At 37.2% G+C, this 13,205-nt stretch overlaps 1 protein-coding gene and 1 long non-coding RNA gene across 7 annotated transcripts in view; one reads left to right on the forward strand and one right to left on the reverse strand.

Moving 5' to 3' along the window:
* FCHSD2 (FCH and double SH3 domains 2) overlaps positions 1 to 13,205 on the reverse strand; it is a 310,099-nt gene that overhangs the window by 34,417 nt on the left and 262,477 nt on the right. For 5 of the 6 annotated variants that reach the window (XM_082342951.1, XM_082342953.1, XM_082342955.1 and 2 more), the window contains one exon: positions 7,823 to 7,927. The exons of the other annotated variant lie outside the window; for it this stretch is intronic. In XM_082342951.1, the coding sequence (XP_082199077.1) occupies positions 7,823 to 7,927 (105 nt within the window). The remainder of the gene's footprint in view (positions 1 to 7,822; positions 7,928 to 13,205) is intronic. 6 annotated transcript variants of the gene reach the window in all.
* LOC309606189 lies at positions 7,936 to 12,228 on the forward strand. Its single transcript, XR_014231690.1, has 2 exons — positions 7,936 to 11,801; positions 12,119 to 12,228. It is a non-coding gene; the product is annotated as an uncharacterized lncRNA (long non-coding RNA).

Consider the following 13,205-nt stretch of genomic DNA (forward strand, 5'->3'; position numbering starts at 1 on the left):
ATCTATTTTTTTCTTTTGTTGCTTGGGCTTTTGGGGTCTTATCTAAGAAATTAATCCAAGGTCAGAAAGATTTATCCCTATGTTTCTTAAAATAGTTTTATAGCTTTAGCTGTTACATTTGGGTGTTTGATCATTTTGAGTTGAGTTTATTTTTTTATATGGTGTGAGGTAGGGGTCCAACTTCATTCTTCTGCATGTGGATATCCAGTTGTCTCAGCACCATTCTAGTATGCATTTTAAACTAATATAAGCAATGAAACGTTTTTGAAAAATAAGTGAACCAACAAACCTCTTCTTGGAAATTATAAATGTAAGTCATTTAACTGCTGAAGCAAAGAAACAAAGAAAACAGAGAGAGACAGAGAGACAGAGAGAGAGAGACAGAGAGAGAAGTATATTCTGTTTTCTCAAATCCAAGTAATCTAGTTTTCATAAGATTTATTTTTGTCAGTACTTGACCAAACAATTGAGGAACATGGTATTTGCAAACTTAGATTTTTAGACTGCAGTTCCCGAATAAACAGTGCTAGCTTTCCTTTAGAGTTCCAACTGTTTATATTTTAACAACTATTTAAAAGCAGAATTTTCCAGCATTTTCAAGTGAATTTTGATGATCTGCCAATTGATTAAAATTCGGGAGCACAGCTCTCTGAAACTTGATGACATTAAAGATACTGCTTGACCAAATCATTTTTAGAACTTATAAAAAGAGAGAGATTTTTATTTATTTATTTATTTTTGGCTGCGTTGGGTCTTTGTTGCTGCATGCGGGTCCCCCAAGTTGCGGCGAGGGGGGGTCACTCCTTGTTGTGGTGCGCGGGCTTCTCACTGGGGTGGCTTCTGTTGGTGTGGAGCACGGGCTCTAGGTGTGCAGGCTTCAGTAGTTGTGGCACATGGGCTTAGCTGCTCCGCGGCATGTGGCATCTTCCTGGACCACGGCTCGAACCCGTGTCCCCTGCATTGGCAGGCGGATTCTCAACCACTGTGCCATCAGGGAAGCCCAAGACAGAGCTTTTTAAAATGATGTTTTAAAAAGTCAGATCTTTTAAGATATATAAACTTGGTGTATTAACACTGTCAACCAACTTTAATGTAAAATTGAACGTAAGCATATCCAAGTGTCATGCCATACTTGAGTTTAGGAAAGTTTTTTTTTTTTAAAATAAATTTATTTTATTTATTTATTTTTGGCTGCGTTGGGTCTTCGTTGCTGCGCGCGGGCTTTCTCTAGTTGCCGCGAGCGGGGGCTACTCTTTGTTGAGGTGTGTGAGCTTCTCATTGCGGTGGCTTCTCTTGTTGTGGAGCACGGGCTCTAGGTGCGCAGGCTTCAGCAGTTGTGGCTCACGGGCGCTAGAGCACAGCCTCAGTAGTTGTGGCGCACGGGCTTAGTTGCTCTGCAGCATGTGGGATCTTCCCGGGACAGGGCTCGAACCCATGTCCCCTGCATTGGCAGGCAGATTCTTAACCACTGTGCCAGCAGGGAAGCCCTTCTCTGCTTGAATCTTAGTTGTACAGCCCCTCACAAAGAGCTGTAAAATGTAAATGTCACCAGGTATAGTCCCATTCTTTGAAGAGTCTTTTCCCCTCTAGATTTTATATGCTTTGGGTCATTTTCCAGTTTTATCAAATAGGTATTTTAAATATTTTTACCCTTATTAATAATTTTATCTAAAAGAGGATATAAGCTAGCCCCTTATTATCAGAAGCAGAAACCCTTGTAGAGATATAGTCTACATTCAAAGAAATCTTAAATTTCACTCAGTAATTTACTATTAATAATATTTGCATTTTAATTTTGAAACCGTTTAATATAGATGTTGGATAAGGCAAATAAAATATCGTATAATATTATTAGGAACTAAAAATTTCAATATAAGATAAAAAGATATAAATATAAAATAAAGAAGTTTAGGGCTTCCCTGGTGGCGCAGTGGTTGAGAATCTGCCTGCCAATGCAGGGGACATGGGTTCGAGCCCTGGTCTGGGAAGATCCCACATGCCACGGAGCAACTGGGCCCGTGAGCCACAATTACTGAGCCTGCGCGTCTGGAGCCTGTGCTCCGCAACAAGAGAGGCCGCGATGGTGAGAGGCCCGCGCACTGCGATGAAGAGTGGTCCCCACTTGCCGCAACTAGAGAAAGCCCTCGCACAGAAACGAAGACTCAACACAGTCATAAATAAATAAATAAATAAATAAAAGACCGTGAATTTCTTTAAAAAAGAAGTTTAATAAAATCTTTCCAATTTTAAATTTGAATTGAAAATATCAATATGAACTCATGATTTTAAAAAAATTCCTAGCTCTAACAACAAAGGAAGGGCCAAGAAATAAATGATACCCATAACAATAAGCACCTTCACAGCCTAGACTTTGGTGTCTAAATACTATTCTATATTAAAAGAAAGCAGAGCTTCTTGGAGAAAAGGCTAATTCTAAGTCTGGGCAGGGAAAATACAAGGTGAGCCTAAGATAGCTTGTTGTGCTAGAAAGCAAAAAATGTTCAAAGACTAGCGGGAGTAATGTCAAAAGGACACAGAAGTCAGCTTAAATGGACTCTCAATGGCCAAATTTAGACAATATTGGGCTTAAAGAAGGACAACTGTAATACTGAAAATAGATTAAATGAATACAAATCTATAATAAATTGAGAATACATAAGGTGGGACTCCATGAGGAGACGTAAAGAATAAGTACTGGGGAAAGAACATCTACCGTGGAGCTGTAAACTGAAAAACTCCCAGAGATTGTATAGGGCTGAAAGATGTTGCAGTTCCATCCAGCCAGAGTTGAGAGACCAGAGACCTTGTTGGATACTCATGGCAAAAGAAGAAACTGCAGAAAGGAAATTCATTAGTAATAAGGCTAAATTAACCCTACTGGAAAGGCTACTCTAAACCAACCCAAAGCTTAAAAACAGGCCTTGAACAGATCAAACTGAGCTGGCTGCCCAAACAAAACTCAACAGGCTTTAAAATAAGAAAAGAGAATCCAGAAACTCAACAGCCAACCAGTCACAATTTCTAGTATTCAGTAAAAAATAGTACTAAGTATTTGAATAGCAGAAAAATATGAGCCATAACCAAAGGAAACATCAGTCAATAGAAAGAGAGCCAGAAATCACAGATATGATGGAATGAGTAGATGAGGACTTTAAAGTCACTATTATAAACATACTTAAGGATTTAAAGGACAACATGAAGATAAATAGGAGTGAACTGGAAGATATAAAGAACCAAATAGAATTCATAGAGCTAAAAATGTAATATCTGAAATCACAATTCACAGGATAGCCTTAATAGCAGGTCATACACTACAGAAGAAAAGACTAGTGAACTTGAATACATAATAACTCATCAAACTGAGATTATGATAAAAAGTAAGGCTGGATAAAAGTGTGTGGGGTGATCTTTACATGTGACATGTAGGACAATATCAAGTGATCTAATATTCATGTTGTTGGAGTTGAACTAACCTATATGACAGAAAGTAGATCAGTTGTTGCCTGGTCACAAAAGAACTTTTTGGGGTGATAGAAATATTTTATATCTTGATTGTGGCAGTGGATATTTAGGGGTGTGCATTTATCAAAGCACATTAAAGTGTTTACTTGAAATGGTTACATTTTATTTTATGTATATTATGCCTTAATAAAGTTGATTTTTAAAATTCCATGACATAGTAATAATACTTAAGAAAGGGAGAAAAATACTCATTTGCTGTCCCTGGAGGTGACTAGTACTTGTTAATTGCAATGGAAAAAGAAAAAAGAACTTTAACAGTAGAAAGATTTGGTAGTGCCACCTGAATTGAAAGTGACTATTCTTAGCATCAGTAGTGAGAAAACTTGATAAAACCATACTGTGATGAAAAACACAGCATCATTTATAAAGTATTCTTGCCTAAAATACAGACTATAATCAGACCTTTAAACTTAACTTCCATTTTACAGTATAGAAATAAACACATATTTAATATTGCAAAATATTAATAGTTGAATTTAGCATATTGGAAAATATATATTTATTCTTCATCTTTTTTATATGTTTGAAAATTTTCACAATAAAAATTGAAGAAAGTGATTAGTTAAGAGGTCTACTAACATACTACATTATAAGAGTACAGTGAAACCCCACAATAACAAGTCTGGAGGTAATATAAATTTGGATATAATATGACTGGAAATTTTGTTTTTATAGCAGGGTCACCCTTAGCATTTCATTAACCTTGTAGTAATGAGGCCTCACATTTTATGCAGCTGAAGTTTTTAGACTTCTCTTATAGCATTATGGCAAGGGTCTTACCATTTTTGAGTCATTGAGTACAACAGTGACATTGTAATTTTGAATTCCTCATGTACAAGAGAAACTTATGAGATGATAATTTAAAAAAATGGCATCTATTAAAATGTGTTTATATAGACAAGAAGTGATTTTATTTTTGGTTTTGTTAATTCATTTGATACCATGTATTTTGGCTTTCAAATGAACATTCAATTCAGATCATAAAATTTAGTTAATATCTTGGAGAAAGAGTCATATAGTTTATAGTTCCTCCTGCAGACCTTAATACCTAACATGTATAAAATGTCATTAAAAATTTCTGGGTATCTTTGACTTCTTACATTAACTTCCTCCTCTTTGTGTTAAACATTTCACTGTTAAAAAAGAGAAAAAACTGCCCTCAACCCAAATAAAGGTACAATTTAAACACACAAAAAAATAATTGTATCCTGAAACATAAGTCACGTACAGCTTCCAAAAAGGGCATTTAAAACTCTTGGTTTCTTGGCAAGCTACCTTAAAAATAGGTATGATATGTCAGATCAAGAATGTGTGTGTATCTGTATGACAAAAGAAATTTCAAAAAATTCAAATACCTAAATACCAGGTTAAGAAAATTGTTATTAAAGTTTAATTTAAGCAGTTATTGCCTCATTCCAATTCTTAAATTAGTCAGGGGCTGCAAAGAGTAGCACAGCTAGTACAAATATTCTTGTGATAATCGTAGAGATCATAACAATATAACAATAGGTTGTTCATCAATGTATATCTAGTATATTTATCAGTATCTGGCACGCAGCAGATACTCATTAAGTGTTTGGTAAACTAATGAATTAGTGAGTCTGTCCCCAAATTAACCAGCCAATAATTAATTAATCACTATATAACTTCTATTATACTATTCTTTGGAAACAGTATACTATTCCTATTCTTTGGAAAAGCACAGGTCATTTACATTTTTAATTTCTTATGACTGGAAAAATTTCTTTAATCTATTACTGAGTGCCACAAAGGTTTCTATTCTAATTAGCAACACTGAATGGAAACACATTATAGAAAAGACTGGATAAAGCAGATTAATCAACAAGGGAGGGTAGCATTCATGTTGTAGGAGTTAAAAACCAAACATAAAGGATATAATGGAATTTTAACTAGTTTTCTCTCTTTTGTGTAAGTATTTATAATAACTATTGAATGGAAAGAGAAAATCCAATACAAATGATACACAGGCAGAAAAGAGAAAAAGGGAATCTATTGAAACCATTACTGTCAATTCCTCTGAAGGCTCTTGTGGTCTAGTCTATGCAAAAATTTCATTATGACAATCTTGTAAATAATACTCTAACACTACCCTCATATTTGCCATCTAATTTTAGCTGGGTTATTTTTTGTAACTGATAAGTGGAAATCAAGTAAGAGATTGCTTTAAGATAGCAGTAGGATTAACTATATTTCACAGATATTCAAAACTGAGATAACGGATCTGGCATCACGGTTTCTAGCATATTGCATATTTTTGGTAAGAAAATTACCTTTGAGACTGCAGACTTAAATACTAGTATTAGGAGAGATGAGACATTCTGTTGTGGGACTCTCACTTCATATTTTTAGCTTTAACAAACAGAGGGCAGTTTAGCACATTCATGGAAATAACAGGTCATTCAGCCTAAATGCAGACTTTATGTGATTGATACCTACTACTGCTACTACTGAAGGGCATGGTGGAGGTAGGGTACCAGACAGTGACACCATGGATGAAGTCTGGAAATGGAAAATACAAGAGAGAACACACCCTTCAGAAAACTTCTGAGACTTGTCCTGTTCTGTCAAGGCTCTGAAAACTGGCTTCACGCAGAGTCTGGAGAAACGAACAAGAAAAGTTCTTCTACACAAGCCAACGTTTCTCAAACTAGGCAAGAGCCTGCCAACGTGCTTGGCCAGCACCCTAGGGCAGCGGTTTAGCCATGACCCTGAGTTCAGTGAGGAAAATGGCTATTTATTGTTCACTCTGCTCTCTTCACTATGGAGGCTGTGGATCATGTGCCAGGAATGAAGGTGAGCTGGGGTTACTGGGGCTTCTCTAGACCAGGCAGATAGCAAGATAGCAAGCCTCTTCTGGTTCAGACCACTTCCATGGGGCTGTGCCAGAAACATGCTCGTATTCCCTGTCTTTGCTGATGCTGCCTCTCCACTTACTACCAACCCCCACTCCTTGCCCCGCCCCCATCACTGAAATACTGCCTCAAAACCTCTAGAGATCTGAAAGCGTATTTGAAAATCACTAGCTTAGATTAATGCTCAAAACAATACAAGAATTTCTTGTATAGCGTCTTCTTATACACTTATAGTGCTGCACTATATCTTAGGGCAGCTTATTTTGCCATTGGGCAGATCTGTTAGAAAGTATTTCCCAGTAGCAAGCTCAAATCTGCCTCCTTCCTACCTTCTTCTTTCAGTTCAAGTTCTGCCTCTTGAGGTTGCATGGCATAAGTCTGTGCTATCCCCTTTTCATCTGTCAATATCCGTCTTAAGTCCTATCTCTTTGTGTTACCTGTCCTAACAACTCCTCCCACAGTGACCTCTGTGTCCTTTGGGTTCCTTAAGTGTTAAGTATACTCGTGTGGACCACTCCTTGGCACTTATGCTTTACAGTCTTAGTTATCTTGGGCATTCTTTAAGCCTTCCTAACAAGAACATATTCTCGTTGAAGGCTGGACAGTCACAGTGTTTTTTTAATGTCTACTTCCACATCCCTTCACTATGTTGCATTGGATAGATAACTAAATACAAGTGTGCACAGGTCCTTCATGAACTGGTCTTAACCACAATGACTTTCCTTACTTTCTACCACATTTCTTCACAAAAATCCTCCATGCTAATCAAATCCAACTGCCAAACTACATCTTATATCTTCCTCCTTTGCAAATAACTTTTCTTTCCATCTCAACTTCTCCCCCTCTAGGTCATGGAATATTAGCCTAGGGTACATGAACTTCTGAATACTATACATAAAATGTACATTTTTTTGTGATAGAGAGGGTTTCACACTTTCATATAATCCTCAAAGGGTCCCATGACTCCACAAAAGATTAAAATCCACTGCTGTAACTTTTTTTTGCCTTGTCTGCTTAACCAACTCTTCTCTATTCTTAAAAAGTCAGCTTATGCCCCTGGATCCAGTGAACGTTTCATATGGGGGGAGACTTTTCTAGGCACTGAACTTACATGTATTAATTTCTATACTATGCTGACTGATTTATTATGTAACTTGTGAAAACTTTAAAATTAATACCTTTATTGTGACTTAATTCTTTTGTTATTTAATGTTTCATGATTGTAAACTCTTCATAATGGGTTCAGTGTCTTTGTGTTATGTGTACTACCTTGTATGAAACAGGCACTCAAAAAGAATACTCTGGACACAGATGGTAAAATCAATCTTCAAATTAATCAGTGTATAGAAACTGAATTCTAAAGGTCCACATCACGGCTGTGACATTGCTGGAGCTGGGCAAAATGCCACAATTAGCTGCCACCTCACCTCTGCTTTACGAATATTTTCTCTAGCTTCATCTATTTTCTGTTCCAACTCTGTTCGGCCTTGTTCTGAAACTGCAACTCCATGACATTCCAGATCATCTAGAACCTATTAAAGAAAATAGGAAAATGATGATTGTTTTCTATTTTTCTCTTTTTTTTTCTTAAAGTGACTAGAATATCTAGATAATTTTAAAGACTTCAGTGACAAGTGACCATGATTCCCTTTTTAACCTTTGTTTTCATTTATTTATTTGATAATTTAACAACCTCTGAAAACCGAGTTATTTGTAGTGAGGTGGATGGACCTAGAGACTGTCATACAGAGTAAAGTTAAGTCAGAAAGGAAAAACTAATACCATATGCTAACACATATATATGGAATCTAAAAAACAGGTTCTGAAGAACCTAGGGGCAGGACAGGAATAAAGACGCAGACGAAGAGAATGGACTTGAGGACACAGGGTGGGGAAGGGTAAGCTGGGACGAAGTGAGAGAGTGGCATGGACATATATACACTACCAAATGTAAAATAGATAGCTAGTGGGAAGCAGCTGCATAGCACAGGGAAATCAGCTCGGTGCTTTGTGACCACCTAGAGGGGTGGGATAGAGATGCAACAGGGAGGAGATATGGGGATATATGTATATGTATAGCTGATTCATTTTGTTATACAGCAGAAACTAACACACCATTGTAAAGCAATTACACTCCAATAAAGATGTTAAAAAAAAAAACAAAAAACCTCTGAAATAATTATAGACTTACAGGAAGTTGCAAAAGTAGTAGAGTCCCTTCACCCAGCTTCCCCCAAGGGTAACAACTTATCTAACTATAGTACAATATAAAACCCAGAAAATTGACACTGGCACTATCTATAAACCTCATTTGAATTGCATGTTTTGATATGTATACCTTTAATTTTTAAAAATTACATGAATATAAAGCATTGTCTCTAAATAACAACTAATACAAAATGGTAAAAAATCTGTTGTATCTTCATACCCCACCATGTGCTCCCCACCCCAAGATAAAGACGGTCCCATCAATTTATTTGTATTTTATCAAGCCATCTCTTATGTATTTCCTTACATGCTTTGTACAGTTTTGTTTGAAAAATAATAAAATGAGATCTACCTTCCCTTCAATGTGTCTAAGAAACCTTTTTGTGTTTGTACAAACTGACTGACTTCATTCTCTAATTAATCCACAGATTCAATAGTTCAACCATACCATATTTTGTTTACTCTTACTTTACTGCTATTTGAGTGTTCAAATTTCTCAATACTATAAACAGTACTGTACAAACAACCTAGTCAATGATTCTTTGAACACATACGGGAATATTTATCTAAGGTAAAAACACAGAAGTGGAAACTGTACATTTTTATAGACATTGCCAAACTGCTCGCAAGAGGCTGTACCTACTCTTCTAGTAGTGTGTAAGAGCACGTTTCTCTATATTTCACCAACACTGGATATCGTCAATATTTGAAATTTTATAAAAATTATCCCATTGTTTCAACTTTCATTTCTCTGTAATAGAATATCATTTCATATGCTGCTGGTCTTCTCTATTTCTACTTTTATAAATGGGCAGTTCATATCCTCTATCCATTTTTCTACTTTTTTGTCTTTTTCTTATTACTTAAGTATATTTCCTTCCAGATATTAGTCCTTTTTCTGTTATTTATGTCACAAATATTTCCTCCCATTCTATTCCCTTTCTCTTAACTTTTAAAAGTTCTTTTGTTTTACAGAAATTTTTTATGTAGTCATATTTATCAATCATCTTCCTTTATGGGTTCTGGGTTTTGTGTCTTACTTAAGAAGTCACTGGTAATATGCCAAAAATATTCTATATGTTTTTTAGTTTTTAGTAGTCTTGTATCTAGCGTTTAGCTCTTTAATTCTTTTGAAATTTACCTTGTATATGGCAGAAGGGAGAAATCTAACTGCATATTTTTTCCCAAATACACAGACAATTGCTTTAATGCGATTTACCGAATAAATCCTTTCCCCAAAGATTTGAAATACCATTAACATGTTTTTGATTTACTTATTTTTTTATGTTTTTTTTAAAGTAATTTAATATTTTATTTATTTATTTATTTTTGGCTGCATTGGGTCTTCGCTGCTGCGCGCAGGCTTCCTCTAGTTGTGGCGAGTGGGGGCTACTCTTCCTTGCGGCGCACGGGCTTCTCATTGCTGTGGCTTCTCTTGTTGTGGAGCACGGGCTCTAGGCGCACGGGCTTCAGTAGTTGCAGCACATGGGCTCAGTAGTGGTGGCTCGTGGGCTCTAGAGCACAGGCTCAGTACTTGTGGAGCATGGGCTTAGTTGCTCCACGGCATGTGGGATATTCCCGGACCAGGGCTCAAACCCATGTCCTCTGCACTGGCAGGTGGATTCTTAACCACTGCACCACCAGGGAAGTCCAACATGCTTTTTATTATGAAATATTTCAAATATACTCAAAAGTAAAGAGACTAGTATGATGAACTCCTATATACTGATCACCAAGATTCCATAGTTAACGAGACTTTTCCACATTTGCTTTACCTACTATCCTTTATTTTTCTTGTGCTAAAGCATTTTAAAGCAAATTCCAGACATCCTGTCATTTCATTCCTACATGTTTTAGTGAAAGTCTCTAAAAACATGAACTTAAAAAAAATACAACCACAATACTGTTATAAGACCTAACAATAATTCCTTGGCAGCCTTAATATGCTGTTCTGGGCTTCCCTGGTGGTGCAGTGGTTAAGAACCCGCCTGCTAATGCAGGGGACACAGGTTCGAGCCCTGGTCCAGGAAGATCCCACATGCCAAGGAGCAACTAAGCCCATGTGCCACAACTACTGAGCCTGGGCTCTAGAGCCCGTGAGCCAAAACTACTGAACCCACGTGACGCAACTAGTGAAGCCCGTGCTCCGCCAACAAGAGAAGCCACTGCAATGAGAAGCCCGCGTACCACAATGAAGAGTAGCCCCTGCTCGCCGCAACTAGATAAAGCCCACAGGCAGCAAAGAACACCCAACACAGCCATAAATAAATAAATAAATTTATATATATATGTAAAAAATATGCTGTTCACCATTAAAATTCCCTGTCTGCCTGAAAATGACTTTTTAGGGTGGTTTGTTTGAATCAACAGCTAAAGGTCCATACATACACAGAAAAATTTTTTTGATATATTTGTTAACTCTTGTATGATACTACAGTTTTAATTACTATAATCATTACTGCATCTTTCAGTATGTGTTAAGGCACAAATGTCTCATTATTGTTGTTACTGGCTATTCTTGTACATGAAGAAAAATTCAGATACATTTTAGGATCAGACTGTGAAGTTTCTCTAAAAATATTTTTTAAGTTTCATTGGGATTTCACTGAAATTACAAATAAATTTAATTAAAAAACCACATAAAAAAAAAAGTCAGGGGCTTCCCTGGTGGCACAGTGGTTGAGAATCTGCCTGCCAATGCAGGGGACATGGGTTCGAGCCCTGGTCTGGGAAGATCCCACATGCCACGGAGCGACTAGGCCCGTGAGCCACAATTACTGAGCCTGCGCGTCTGGAGCCTGTGCTCCGCAACAAGAGAGGCCGCGATAGTGAGAGGCCCGCGCACCACGATGAAGAGTGGCCCCTGCTTGCCGCAAATAGAGAAAGCCCTCGCACAGAAACGAAGATCCAACACAGCCATAAATAAATAAATAAATAAATAAATAAAAATTAAAAAAAAAAAAAGAATGTTCAGCAAAAAAAAAAAAAAAAAGTCAGAGAAAGACAAATACTGTATGTTATCACTTATATGTGGAATCTAAAATATAAAACAAACTAGTGAAAATAACAAAAAAGAAACAGACTCACAGATATAAAGAACAAACTAGTGGTTACCAGTGGGGAGAGAGAAGGGGGGAGGGGTAAAATAGGGGTACGGGATTAAGAGGTACAGACATGCATAAAGTCAAAAAGCTACAGGCTGGGGGCTTCCCTGGTGGCGCAGTGGTTGAGAATCTGCCTGCTAATGCAGGGGACACGGGTTCGCGCCCTGGTCTGGGAAGATCCCACATGCCACGGAGCAACTAGGCCCGTGAGCCACAACTACTGAGCCTGCGCGTCTGGAGCCTGTGCTCCGCAACAAAAAGAGGCCACAATAGTGAGAGGCCCGCGCACCGCGATGAAGAGTAGCCCCCGCTTGCCGCAACTACAAGAAGCCCTAGCACAGAAACGAAGACCCAACATAGTAATCAATCAATAAATAAATCTTAAAAAAAAAAAAAAAAAAAAAGCTACAGGCTGTATTGTACAGCACAGGGAATACATCCAATACTTTATAATATAACAAATGGAGTATAATCTTTAAAAATTGTGAATCACTATGTTGTACATCTGAAACACATAATATTATAAATCAACTATACATCAATAAAAAAAAGAATTTAAAAGTTAAAAAAAAATCCACAATATATGAATCTCTCCAATTACCCATGTCTTCTTTGATAAAAAAAAAGTCTTTCTTCTTACAGGTCATGACACTGGTTGATTTATCAGTATTTTATTGCTGTGGTGAATAATTTTTTTCCAACTGCATTTTGCAATTATTATTTCTAGCTAATATGAAAACTAATGATTTTTGTATGTAGTCTTGTTTCTATCGACTTTACTGAACTCTTACTACGTCTGACAGTTTGACAGCTGGGTCTCCTATATTTGAGGGGGTACACAACCACCTCATCTATAAGTAATGACAGATGTACCTCTTCCAAATATTTAAACACCTTATCTTTCTTTCATTAAGAGCACTGACAAAGTGGTGATCACAGGTGCTGTTTTCTTATTTTATCATTGTGGTAGGTAGAATGGTCTCCAAAGATGTCCACACTCTAATCCCTGGAAATGTGTATATGTAAGACATAATTTACTGATATATTAGAGTTATAGACCTTAACACAGATTAACGTCTGGATTATCTGAGCAAGTCCAATCTCATCACGTGATCCCTCACAGACAGAGAACTTTCTCTGGCTGGAGTGAGATGAGACACAGGCCAAAAGAGAAGTCAGAGAGATTCCAAGCATGAGAAGGATGCAATGCACTGCTGCCGACTCTGATGTAGGAGCCCATGTGCAAGGACCAGAGAGAGTGCCCTCTAGGAGCTAAGAGTAGCCCTTAGCTGTTACAGTTTAAAGAACTGTTATCAGCCATACAGTTATAAGGAACTAGATTCTGACAACAACCTGAATGAGCTTGGAAGTGGATTCTCCTCCAGAAGCCAGCCCAGTGGACACCTTGATTTAGGTCTTGTTAGAGCTAGAGCAGAAAATCCAGCCAAGCCCACCCAGACTTCTAATGTATAGAAGTGTGAGACAATAAACTTGTTTT

The sequence above is a fragment of the Balaenoptera borealis genome, assembly GCF_965194805.1.
Source record: "Balaenoptera borealis genome assembly, chromosome: 11".
Classification (NCBI taxonomy): Eukaryota; Metazoa; Chordata; class Mammalia; order Artiodactyla; family Balaenopteridae; genus Balaenoptera; species Balaenoptera borealis.